This window comes from Eleginops maclovinus, chromosome 19, assembly GCF_036324505.1.
Source record: "Eleginops maclovinus isolate JMC-PN-2008 ecotype Puerto Natales chromosome 19, JC_Emac_rtc_rv5, whole genome shotgun sequence".
Taxonomy (NCBI): Eukaryota; Metazoa; Chordata; class Actinopteri; order Perciformes; family Eleginopidae; genus Eleginops; species Eleginops maclovinus.
In genome coordinates, this window is record NC_086367.1 from 21581589 (window position 1) to 21593619 (window position 12031).

The following is a 12031-nucleotide window of genomic DNA, read 5'->3' on the forward strand; positions in this document are numbered from 1 at the left end:
AATCTGTTTCCTCTTTCTTTTCTTTTTCTCCCGGTTATTTTATATGTCTCTTGAGAAAAGTGTCGATTAAGCTATAGGGTTATTTGTGAGGGTCAATATTAGACACACGTCTCTGTGTAATACAACATAATTCAACAGCACTTGGAGTAATGCATGTCCTCCAAAACGATCATAAAACTGGACCTTTCTGAAACAAAACCAAACAAACTGTGATCATTATAACCTTCCCAAGGAGGATTTATTGCTGAGCTAGTGTGCTGCATAACTATTAGCTAGCTGCTCCTAACAAAATAAAAGGAGCTTTGTTCGTCAACATTTTAGTTTGTGTTTGTTGTTTACTTACAGGACGACACAGCTCGGCAGGACAGATGAAGGTGAGGAGTCGTCTTGCAGCCTCTTTGTGTTTCAGCTCCCACTGGCAGCCGATACAGATCAATAAAGCTCATTGATTATTTAATGCCCCCTTTCACGGTGAAGAGGAAGATGTTTCTAAAAACAGAGCGGGACAGACAAAGGCAGAGTTTCCCAGACGGCTGTTTTATTATTCGGACACTACAGTTTATGTGTGCAACTGTAAAACAATTCATGAGTCAGAGTGGGATTTCAGTGCCGCTCCCGACCATCGCTTTAACAAAAACAGTAGAAATAGAAAACATTCCAGTAGAAAAAAAAGAGAGAAGCTTCACCCAGAGGGCCCCGTTTATTAAAATCATCCAAGGAGTGAATCTGAAAATATTTATGACATTGATTTATGAAAATTAAGATTTTATGATATTCTAATATATCAATTAATAAAAAATGCGATATCACTATCCGGGAGGTTACTGTGAGTAAGAGGATGAGGGCCACGTGTGACATTTTAAGATATCTTTTTGGAGTTCTGAGATTAAAGACAGAATTCCGAAAGAAATAAAAAAAGTTGGAATTCTGCAAAAAAAATAACATGTTTTTTTTTTTTTCTTCTCAAAACCCAAAAAGCTATTTTGACTTTTGGTCAGATCTAAAAAACAATTCACATCTTGCCCTGATAAACAAATATAAGTCATAGGAAAGAGTAAGTGTCATATTCAGAATTGGATAAAGCCAAAGGATGATTTTAATAAATGTCATGCTGGCCCGTCCCCAGAGAGCTGGATGTGTGGTGGCAGTCAGTTTGCACGGCACCATCAGCAGGCTGAGGAGAGGGTGATTGGAATAGGGATAAAAGAGAGGGAAAGGGACAGAGTAAAGAGAGGGGAAGACACTAAAAGATAGAGGAGGTGTTTGTCCGAGAGAGACAAGAGACCTCCTTCCAGTGTCAAGAGGGAGAGTGTCAGAGAAAAGTTGATATAGGAAAATTCTTTCAAGAAACAAAAGGAGACAAGTAATCATCTCTGCTCCCAGGGAAAAATCTGGGAGAGCAGGGAGGGGAGAGTGGGGTGTACATTCAAGTGGCAAAGCCGAAAAATCCTGCGCTGAAAGGTGTGTGTCTGTGTCTGTGTGTGTGTGTGTGTGTGTGTGTGTGGAGGGCTCAGATCACAGGCCTTCATTCTCTTGTCAAATGAATAAAGAAGAGGATGAGCTTTCTGCTGCTCGTGTCTCCTCACTAAAGCCGACAGGTGGGAAAGTTTCCGGCGAGTTCACTGACAGGAAAACCCTCACACTGCCTACAAGTCCCTGTCCTGCAGCTCTATCCCATCATACGCTTTAACCGCTGAGGGAGCGTCTCCTAAAATAGAATCAGTGTATTCCATATCTAAAAATAGTTTGGATTATTTTAAGCAAATGTTATCCAGTAGCGTATTTCCCCCATATTGCCAACTTAAAGTACAGACTTTGACTCATTTTAATTTCAGTAGCATTAAAAGGAAATCCGCTGCATACTGAACATGTTTGGGTTGCTTAAGAAAATATGTTTCAGGACATTATGTAGAAGTTAGAAATATGCTTTCATTTATATTTGATCTAGTAAGCGCTTTAAAATCCAAAAGCCCACATGGTGTTTTTTCTTCGAAAGATTTTCCAGACGAACATTTCAATTTCATTTCATTATCACGTAATGTGTGTCTTTCTCAGTGGAATTAGCAGACCTCATTTTCTACCAGAATGTCAGGTCATGAGAACCTGAATGTTCTCCCACACTCTATTGATGCAGACCAGCCTGTTCTCATTCATCGTGAAAAACCTTCAACGAATTCTCAGAAAACCTAATGAGCTCTAACTTTCAGATGTGATATGTTGGCTTTCTACACTCACTTGTGTCAAAATCAAATCAAGTGACCTCTTCAAGTCTTTTACAGAGCAATTATCAACAGGCAAAGAACCACAGCAGATCAGAGGGACTCAGCTTTCCGAATGAACAGTGAGGATGTTGATTTTAAAGCACATCAACATGATGGCGATAACCTAAAGTACAAGTGGAGCTCACGGGAGTGTGGGGCGTTTGTTTTGGAGCTGTCTTGTCAATGACTCGAGTGCAGGCGGGAGCTTTTGTGGGAGCAGTAATTAAGATTCAACCTCTGAGGAAGAAAGTGTTGAAGCCTTTCCTACAAAAAATAACAACAAAATATTCTATTCTGTCTGTAGGTGTGTAATGTGTCATGTTTGGTTGTTGGATATAAATGAAGACATCTCATCTTATCTACACACGGTAACACATCCTCCATCCCTCATATAGATATATTTATACTAACAACCCTAATACTGGCTTTCTATTAACACTATATACTATCGGACGATAAAGGTCCAGCCTGTGAGAGAATCCACTGTTGCATAGCATTGCATGATATTCAGTATGAGTGAGATGTCAGTGAGATAAAGAGATATGTGCTGCTCAACACAGGGACAGCGGTAGTCATCATGGAAAGACTCTAATAGATTCATTTCTGGATTTATAGTCGGGGGTCAGATTGCCTGAAGCTGCTGCTGACGTGTCTCTGAGCAAGGCACTTACCCCTGATTCTGGCAGGGGATCCGCTCAGTGGCCGACAGCAGAGAGAGCAAGGGAAACTATGAGTGTGTGAAGCAGGATGGTGCAGAAAACAGGCTCATGGGTAAAATAGAAGCCATTAAACTGCTTTTCTCCGGGGAAAGCTTTTTGTTAGACGAGTGAATATTTTTCCACATTTACGTGTCGTCTACAGGAACATATATCATATCTCAGACTTTAGACTTTCTTTGATCAGTAATGTCAACATCCTGTCCTCCAACCACTGATGCTGTGCAACTAGTTAAATAGGGCAAATTAATTCTGATTCACCAATCGTTTGTCCTATCATCCTATGTTTGTTGAATCTTGAATGGCATCTATCTCCGACTGGCACTAGATTGAAAAGTTCGCAAAAACATAATTTCCTTACATTTTTAGACCTTTTTTTTCAAAATATCGGCAGCTAGCGGACCGTATGGCCTGGAGGTTTAAGGAACCACTCTAGAACCATTACAACCTTAAAGTTAAAGTCACTTTTTACCAAAAAATCTGTATTTTTTTCAGATTTCAGAATTGTTTCCAAATGTCTACTTTTGAAAATGTACAATTATTTTTTCAAAATGTATATTATTTTTACCAAATTATTAAACTAGTTAAATACGGCAAATAAATTCTGATATACTCATCATTGTATCTTCAACATTTGAGGTCCTGAACACCTCGGTATCATACCATATATACCAATCTTTTTCCTATGTTTGTTGAATTAGGGCATGTTGAATACTCCGACTGGCACTAGATTGAAAACTGTGCAAAAACATAATTTCCTTACATTTTGAGACTTTTTTTTCAAAATATTAGCAGCTAGCTGACCGTATGGCCTGGAGGTTTAAGGGACCACTCGAGAACCATTACAACCTTGGTTAAAGTCGGATAAGGGAACCTTTTCTTGCATGTTATCCCCCGGCTTTCTCTAATCATTTGGAGTTTTTTTCTACCGTTGACATGTCTAATTAGAGACTTAAAAAAATCCAACATCCAAATCCATATATTAGCAGAACTTAGAGCTGAAGACAAATGTGAATCAGCAATCACAAGTGAGTTTCACTAAAACCCCAAACCTCACACCAGCCTGTTTCCTGCCCCCTGTCCATTCACTCACTGTAGATAATGAAGCAGGATGACATCCATCTAGTCATTATAAACTATTCAAAGCGTACATGATGGCCACCGTGCATCTCTGTTCTGTCTTATTCTAAATAAACATGATCGTGTGTGTGTGTGTGTGTGTGTGTGTGTGTGTGTGTGTGTGTGTGTGAGTGTGTGTGTGTCTGTCAAATGATGAGTGCTGATGTAATGTAGCAGAGGGAGGACAGCGTCTAAATCTCACAAGACCTGAAAAACCTTCTGAGAAAAACCGACTGATCTCGCGCTCTGTGAAGAAGAAGAAGTCTCCTTGGGCCTTCGGGGTTCACATCAAGAGACGCCGCCACACTGTGTGCATGAAGTGTGTGTGTGTGTGTGTGTGTGCGCGTGTGTGTGTGTGTGTGTGTGTGTGTTTGTGTGTGTGTGTGTGTGTGTGTGTGTGTGTGTGTGTGCGTGTGTGTGTGTGTGTGTGTGTGTATAAATACGCACTCTGGAGCATAAAACTACTCCTTTGCATGCAGATTTAGAAAACTGATATCATAAAAAGTACAGTATTCCATTTGTATTACTCGAGCTCTTTGCGGCGAAGCTGCTATTGGAATTCCGAGCGGGGCTTCGGCGCGACGCTCGCTGGTTAAGACTGCCGTGTGGTGCAGGGACCGAGGGATTACATGTCTCTGTGCTGTGAGTGAACTTTAATGTGAACTAAACTCTGTGTTATTTCCCCCTAAGCCTTCACCGTCGACCGAGCCTTACTCAAAGTGCATTCTGCCATCCCTGAATCATGCAGAGGAATGGACCAATCACAGAGGAGGAAACGTCCTTCGTTCACAGACGTGATAACTTAAGGTATAATATTCTATCGGGGTACCCGAGCGATGCATAGACACGAGGAGGATCCTAACAAAATATCCATTTAAGGGTTCACCCGACATCAGACTGAGGCCAAGGACATTGTTCGTAATCAAAAATAGAAAATCAGTTATTATTACAAGAAGCAAATTTGATAATTAATATAAAACATATCAGAAAATTCCACTTAAGTGTTGCTCATCATCACATGTGTTCTTAAGAGGCAAATCATCTCACAGGCAAAGAAAAAAAACATTTTGCTTCCTCTATCTATAAATAATCCATGCACAAACACTCTGCCAGGAGACCCTCTGTTACTCAGTGTGTAGTGCTACCTGTATGCAACCCTGAATGTCCACATAGGAAATCGTCAATGAAAAATATTCGTCTGTACAGTGCAGCTCAATAAAATGTCTCTTTAAATTACATTTGCATGCAGTCAACTGCATAATATACAGGTGTATAGTAAGTACGATCAGTAGTTGTTTCTTTGGCAGGCCAGAATCCAGCTGGACATGCATAGAGAGGTATGTACAATCACAAAAACGGGTCCCGGGTCAGAGCGGAGAGACGACCCCCACCGACCCAGGGATAAAAGTTAGTGTGCAAATGTCAGAGTCTTTAACCGCCGAGGGTTACGACCAGTGGCGTTACTGATGCCCAAAAATGGATAAACGTGATCATAGTGTGCCATGTGATCAGTGTTCAGGGGTACACCACTGGGGGGGCTCCCTTCAGAGCCCCTCGTCCTTCTCTGAGTCTGGAGAAACAGGCCTAGAAACGGTGAAAATGTCCTGACGTTGTATTTTGGTTTTGGGTGTGTTGTGTGCCGACGGCCCCCCCCCCCCGGTGGTCGGCCTCTTCTTGTCTGACAGCAGTTTGATGATCTCGGCCACCTGACTCTCCAGAGCGCCCAGCCGGCCCCCCAGATTCTGGATGTCCTCCCGGAGCTCCAGCCGCGTCTCGTGCAGCGCCGCCTGCAGGGCCTGCTCCGGGATGGGGCAGAAAGGGTGAGGGGACCCCGCCCCACCAGGGGAGAGTGCTGTGGAGGAGGGGGGAGATGGCGGCGGGGGTCCGAGCCTCCCCCGCCCGGTCTATCCGCAGCTCACTTTTTGTAATACCGCTGTCGCATGAGTCTGTCTTTCGGAGGGGATTGTTGCTGGACACCCCGCCCTCCTCTACCCCCCCTCCGCCTCTGGCCTCCTGACCTTTGCCCTCCTGAGAGAGCATCTCCACGGAAACTGCCTTGTTGTTGAGTCCCTCCTTCCTGGCCTCTGCTGGCGCCGCGTTGCTCCTCAGGCGCATCCACCCGCTGGCCTTCACGGCGGGCTTGGTCAGGGCGGGGCTGGTGCTGACCTTCACCCTGACCGTCTGCTCACCGGTGACCCCCCCGGCACTGGGCTGCAGCTCCATGATGTCACAGTTGTTCTGCTTTACGGGGGGGTCGCCGTACGCAAGCGAGGTGTGCATGGGCGTGACCTGAGACACCGTCAGCACGCTGCTGCTAAGCGGAGCGCCGTTCTGCAGGGAGGAGGGGGGGCGCTGCAGGCTGAGCGGCAGAGAGTGCTGCAGGCTGGAGTGGCCCAGCTGCAGAGTGTGGGGGTGCAGGTGCTGGTGGTGGTGCTGCTCCACCTGCAGCTGGTTCTTCTCCACGTCCAGCTGCGAGGCGGCCCCCGCCCCCTGGCTGCGCAGCTCCTTCTGCTGCTTGAACTTCTGGAACAGCTTCCGGACGGGGTGGTCCTGCGGGATGGTGAGCTGCACTTCGTTCTTCGCCCGCTGCCTCTCCTCCTCCTCCTTCTTCACGTCGCTGATCTTGCGGAAAATGATCTGCAGGGGAAAGATGGCGCTTATCAGAACAATTTCATATGAAAACTGTGAATAATAATTCCCTCTGTGGTGCTCTCCGCTCAGCACCGCACATTAATCACGGGAGATAAAGGATTTCCAACAAGAGAGAATAAAGAAGATTTGTTATTCTGAAAATCTGTCAGACCGTCAAAGTCACACAAAGTCCTTTGCAGTTCACTCAGGTACTGTCTTCTGGAGGTCCTTGTTAAATTATCCATCAGTGCTCTACACCCCCCCAGTATTATTCAGAGTCTGGCGCCACTCTCTCCTGGCTCCCCTTACACACTAATTACATTGGGAATGACAGAAATGGCTGTCAGGCAGCCAGCGAACCTATTGGTGATTCAAGTGTTATTCTTAGTTAGAATGATAACTGGGAAGCTGAATCCATCTTGGAATTACAGACCAAAGACAGAGGGGGGGGTTGCACACCTTGCTGTGCATCAATAGACGACCACTTCTACCTCCTAAACTCTGCTTTCATCCACTTCCTGCTCATACAGCCCCTGCTGCTGAGAGATCCTAAGCCCAGTAAAGTCTCGTCTGAACTAAAGGAGTCTATCATCAAATCTCCACGGCTGCCTGCAGGCACCAACATAAACACTAATTTAATTAACTATGACATGTAGACTGTGGTTTGATGAGAAGTCATTTAAAAGTTTGCACCAGTGGGTTTCTTTCCCCCCGCTTGTCTGAAGGGAACAAAGAGTCTACTGTCTTTGTGGATAAATGAAAACAGGAAACTGTCACAAGTGAGCCGATGATGCTGATGCGACTCGATCAAACACAATGAACCTTCATTAACTAACGATCACCTCGTATTAACTTCAGCAACTGCAGCACCTCCGTGGTATCATGGCAACACACAAATGCATCCCAACAGTAAAGTGAAAAGTATTCTGAAAACAGGCGAACATCCAGGAGTATCAGGATTTAGAGGGGGTATTATGGTGCTTTATTTGGAGCTTCCAAGCTTAGTGTGTTTATATATTTAAAGCATTTATTAATGTTAGTCATGCATACTTGATTCAGTGAGATCTGATTCAACTTCATTGTCATTGCATATAGCAGTGATTCTTAAACTAGGGGTCGCGACCCCAAACGGGGTCGGCAAAAACTTCCGTGGGGTCGCAAAATTATTTGTTACTTCAGTCGGAAATTAGCTGTTATAACACCTGGTGAAACAACGAAAAATAAAATGTCAATACAATGAAAATCTGCCTTTTTCTCATTCCTACACGCTGTTAAGAGGGAGAGAGAGAGAGAAAAAAAAAAGTTGCCCAGCTTTAAATGGCGTTTCGAATCGTTTATTGGTCCTATGATAGAAACAATGTAACAATCTGCGCCCACTGTTCAAACTCAATTTCTTCCCGGTTTTTTTACAATACGTCATAGTTAACTCGCCACGTTACTAGCCACGTTTGTGATACTAGCCACTTTTTTAGCCACTAGCCTAGTTATAACTTTCATCAAAAATGGACAGGTGGCTGCTAAAAAACAATGATTTGAGCTCAGAAGTGCCATCTACCTCCAGTTGTGCACCTACTCCTCCGCGATCCTCAGATGGGACAAGTTTGGCCGGTGGTGAGAATAAAAAAGACCCACCAACGAGGCGTCGCCGATACCTGAAAGAATTTCTTAAATATGGATTCACGTGCCAGGTAAAACATGAGCTCGACCACCCACAGTGTGTTATTTGCGGCGATGTTCTGGCACATGAAAGTTTAAAGCCCACAAAAATGAGACGACATCTCGAAAGCCGACATCCAGATGATGCTCAGAAACCCATGACATTTTTTTTACGAAAAGAAGCTGCGCTGCATGGGCAAAAGACCGTTGTGCATAGCCAAGCTACTGTGCCCACCAAAGCCTTGGCAGCGTCATACAAAGTGGCCCACCTTGTAGCCAAAGCACAAAAGCCACACACAATTGCTGAAAGCCTCATCCTTCCTGCAGCAATTGCGATGACCACAGCAATGCATGGTGAAAAGATCGCAAGTGTGCTTAAACAGATTCCCCTCTCCAATGATACCATGTCCAAACGCATTAACGACATCGCTAATGATATGAAATGCCAGCTCATCGAGAGAGTGAAAAACAGCCGGTTTTCTTTGCAGTTAGACGAGTCTACTGACTTGACTAATGTAGCCCATTTAATGGTTTTCATTCGCTACAGTCATGACGGGAAACTGCATGAGGACATGCTGTGCTGCTCTCCGATGGAAGGAAGATGTACTGGTGGAGACATTTTTAACTGTCTTAATGGTTGGATGGAGGAGACAGGCCTGGATTGGGATAAATGCATAAGCATATGCACTGACGGTGCCGGGGCTATGATGGGAAAACACAAAGGGCTGAAAGCCAAGGTCCTTAGCGTTGCACCACATGTCAAGTTCACACACTGCATTATCCATAGGGAGGCCCTGGCATCCAAGACACTTGAACCCGAGCTTAACAATGTTCTTCAAACAGCAATCCAAATAGTGAATTCGATCAAATCGCGCCCTTTAAATTCACGACTCTTCGCCCTTCTCTGCCAGGAAATGGGGTCTGCACATGAATCCCTTCTTTTTCATTCAGAGGTAAGGTGGCTTTCACGGGGCAAAGTTCTTACACGCCTGTTCGAGTTGCGAAGCGAGGTGCGCACCTTCCTCTCAGACGTGCATTCCCCTCTTGCAGACCATCTCACTGACTCGAGATGGTTATCACGTCTTGCATACCTGGCGTGCATATTTGACAAATTAAATAGTCTCAACCTGTCACTACAAGGCCCCAGCACAAACATCCTGACCCTCTCAGACAAAGTGAATGCTTTCACAAAAAAATTGCAGCGTTGGGCAGCCCGTGCAGAGAGTGGGGACTTTGAAATGTTCTCGGAGCTGCACGACTTTTTGGAGAGTGACATGAATGCCAATTCATTGAAAGAGTCAATAACCTGTCATCTTCGTAGTCTCCTCGACAAATTCAATAAGTATTTCCTCACGGAGAATGTAGAGCCTTTTGACTGGGTACGACAACCATTCACCAACTGCTCCTCAAACAACCTGCCATCTGAGCTCGAGGATGCGCTGATTGAGCTGTCCAGCGACCGCACATTGCAGGCGTCGTTTGCCTCAAAAACTCTAGATGAATTCTGGCTGTCAGTTGTGCAGGAATACCCCGGGTTGTCCAAGGCTGCCATGGACATCCTCACGCCGTTTGGATCAACCTATCTGTGCGAAAAGACATTTTCGTCCCTGGCCTACATAAAGAACAAATACAGATGTCGTCTCAACAGCATGGAGGAGAATCTTCGTGTTGCTGTGAGCAGCATCGATCCCCGAATTGACCTGCTATGCTCGCGGAAGCAGGCCCATCCTTCTCATTGACATGGCGTCCGTATAAGAGGAAGTGAGATCGTTCCAATCATACACACTCTCTGTTGACTCTTGACTCCCGTTTGATTTGGACATTTGTTTCATTGCTTTGTTTGTTCCAGTTCTTGTTTGCGTTAATAAATTGTTGCCGCCCAGGCCTTTTCTTACACATTGCCTATTTGTTTTTGCTTGATTGACAGTCGTTACCATGGGTTTGCAATGCATAACGTTGTCCTGGCAACGCGATTTACAGCCCGCCCCCAAACAACCAAACTGCAGATGGCATTGCTGTTTCTTTCAAAATGTATGACTATCACTCAAATCATTGGAGACGCAAACTCGTAAATTAATTCACACAAAATCGTTCCTTTTCCATAAAATAATCGTCATACATTGTTAATTTGTTTGGATTGGAACAAAAAATCGGTTGCTACGGAAACGTGACGTCACACTTACACACTTTTGGGAAAGTGGGGTCACCAAACCTCTCCAGTTTTTTTTGTGGGGTCGTCAGACAAAAAGTTTAAGAACCACTGGCATATAGTGCAACAAAATGCAAACTGGAGAATTGTTCACTTAAAAGGTTGTCCAGGAATGACTGATGCAAGTTATTGGAGGCATCTGTTACTTAATTATTCAGATTTCTTTCTCCCTGGTTCACACTAATCATCCGTTTCACAACAAAAAGCTCCCAAAATGCATTTGAAACAATCCAAAATGCCTGATGTTCATAAAAAGTATTCTTAGGACATTTTAAAGTGGGTTTCTTTGGCATTAAAAGGTGAATTTGAAGCGTCCTGAATACTTTTTGGACGTGGAGTTAAAGAAATCAAACATGTGAAAGGGAAAGCTTCTCTTAAAGTGTGCATCTCATCTGGTTCTGTTCTGGGCTGCATCCTTGCATGAAAGGTGCTATTCATGAAGTAATCAGAGGAAGTGCTTGAACCAAGAAATGCTGCAGCTTTCTCTCAATTTAAAATAAACTTTTCCTGATACATCAACTTTATTTCACTCAGATCCATCCCTTTATAGACTTGGCTGCCAGTCAGAGGTTCGAAACACTCCTTGGTTGGCACTGGAGTTATTGTTGGCAGCGCAACGCGTCTTTAAGCTCCGCACGACCACGTGGCTCCGGGGTTGAATGGCCTGACATTTCTCACATTCAGCCTAATTTCTTCTGACCCAATTATTCCGTGTTCTGTCTGCTCAACATATGGTCTCATTCAGTCCTGCGTGACACATTCACACAATAACACCGAGTTATGACTAATGCTGCTGAATGGCTCTCTCTCTCTCTCTTGCCAGCGCCGGAGAAGAGAGGAGTCATGAGAGATAAATGGCTCCTGAAGAGACACTCGGATGAACGGTTGTCAGTGTATGATTACCACAGAGATTATAGGGATGTGTATTAAATCAGCGGCACGTATTTAGGCCTCTCCGTGTGTAATTGAAAGTTTGAGGTGGAATTATGCCTGCAGAGATTCATCTCATCATCAATTGTAAGAACTTTCTGATGATGTTAATGTGAGCGGAATAGGTTATGTAATTAGGTTACATTATTGGAAACTTGCATAAGTGGAAGTCCAGCCTTCATAGTAATCAGAAAGGTATTAATCTCCAGCAGAGAAACCACATGAATTAGATATCATCCTGATTTTGAGGGACTTTTTAAATGCTGGCTAAGGAACATTTGTTTTAAAATGGTTCTTTATTTTCAAGCTTTTCCCCGCATATGCTTCTTAAAGTTATTTATTTGTAGGCTTTTCTAAAATGTAAACAGATGAAATGAATACCTTTGTATAATGTCTCTTTCATCTTGAGCAGGTTGCTTGAAAAATGCATGAAAGTTAGTCACAAAGTATATATATTTTCATCGCAGCGGATGTCTCACAGCTGCTTCCTGCCAGCTTGTGCACACCTG

At 44.1% G+C, this 12031-nt stretch overlaps 1 protein-coding gene across 1 annotated transcript in view; it reads right to left on the reverse strand.

Annotated features, from left to right (window-relative positions):
* Positions 1-5149: 5149 nt before the first annotated feature.
* kcnh5b (potassium voltage-gated channel, subfamily H (eag-related), member 5b) overlaps positions 5150-12031 on the reverse strand; it is a 117205-nt gene continuing 110323 nt past the window's right edge. Inside the window, 2 exon segments of the mRNA XM_063908455.1 lie at positions 5150-5940; positions 5942-6733. Coding sequence (XP_063764525.1) covers positions 5641-5940; positions 5942-6733 — 1092 coding nt within the window. The 3' untranslated portion in view covers positions 5150-5640.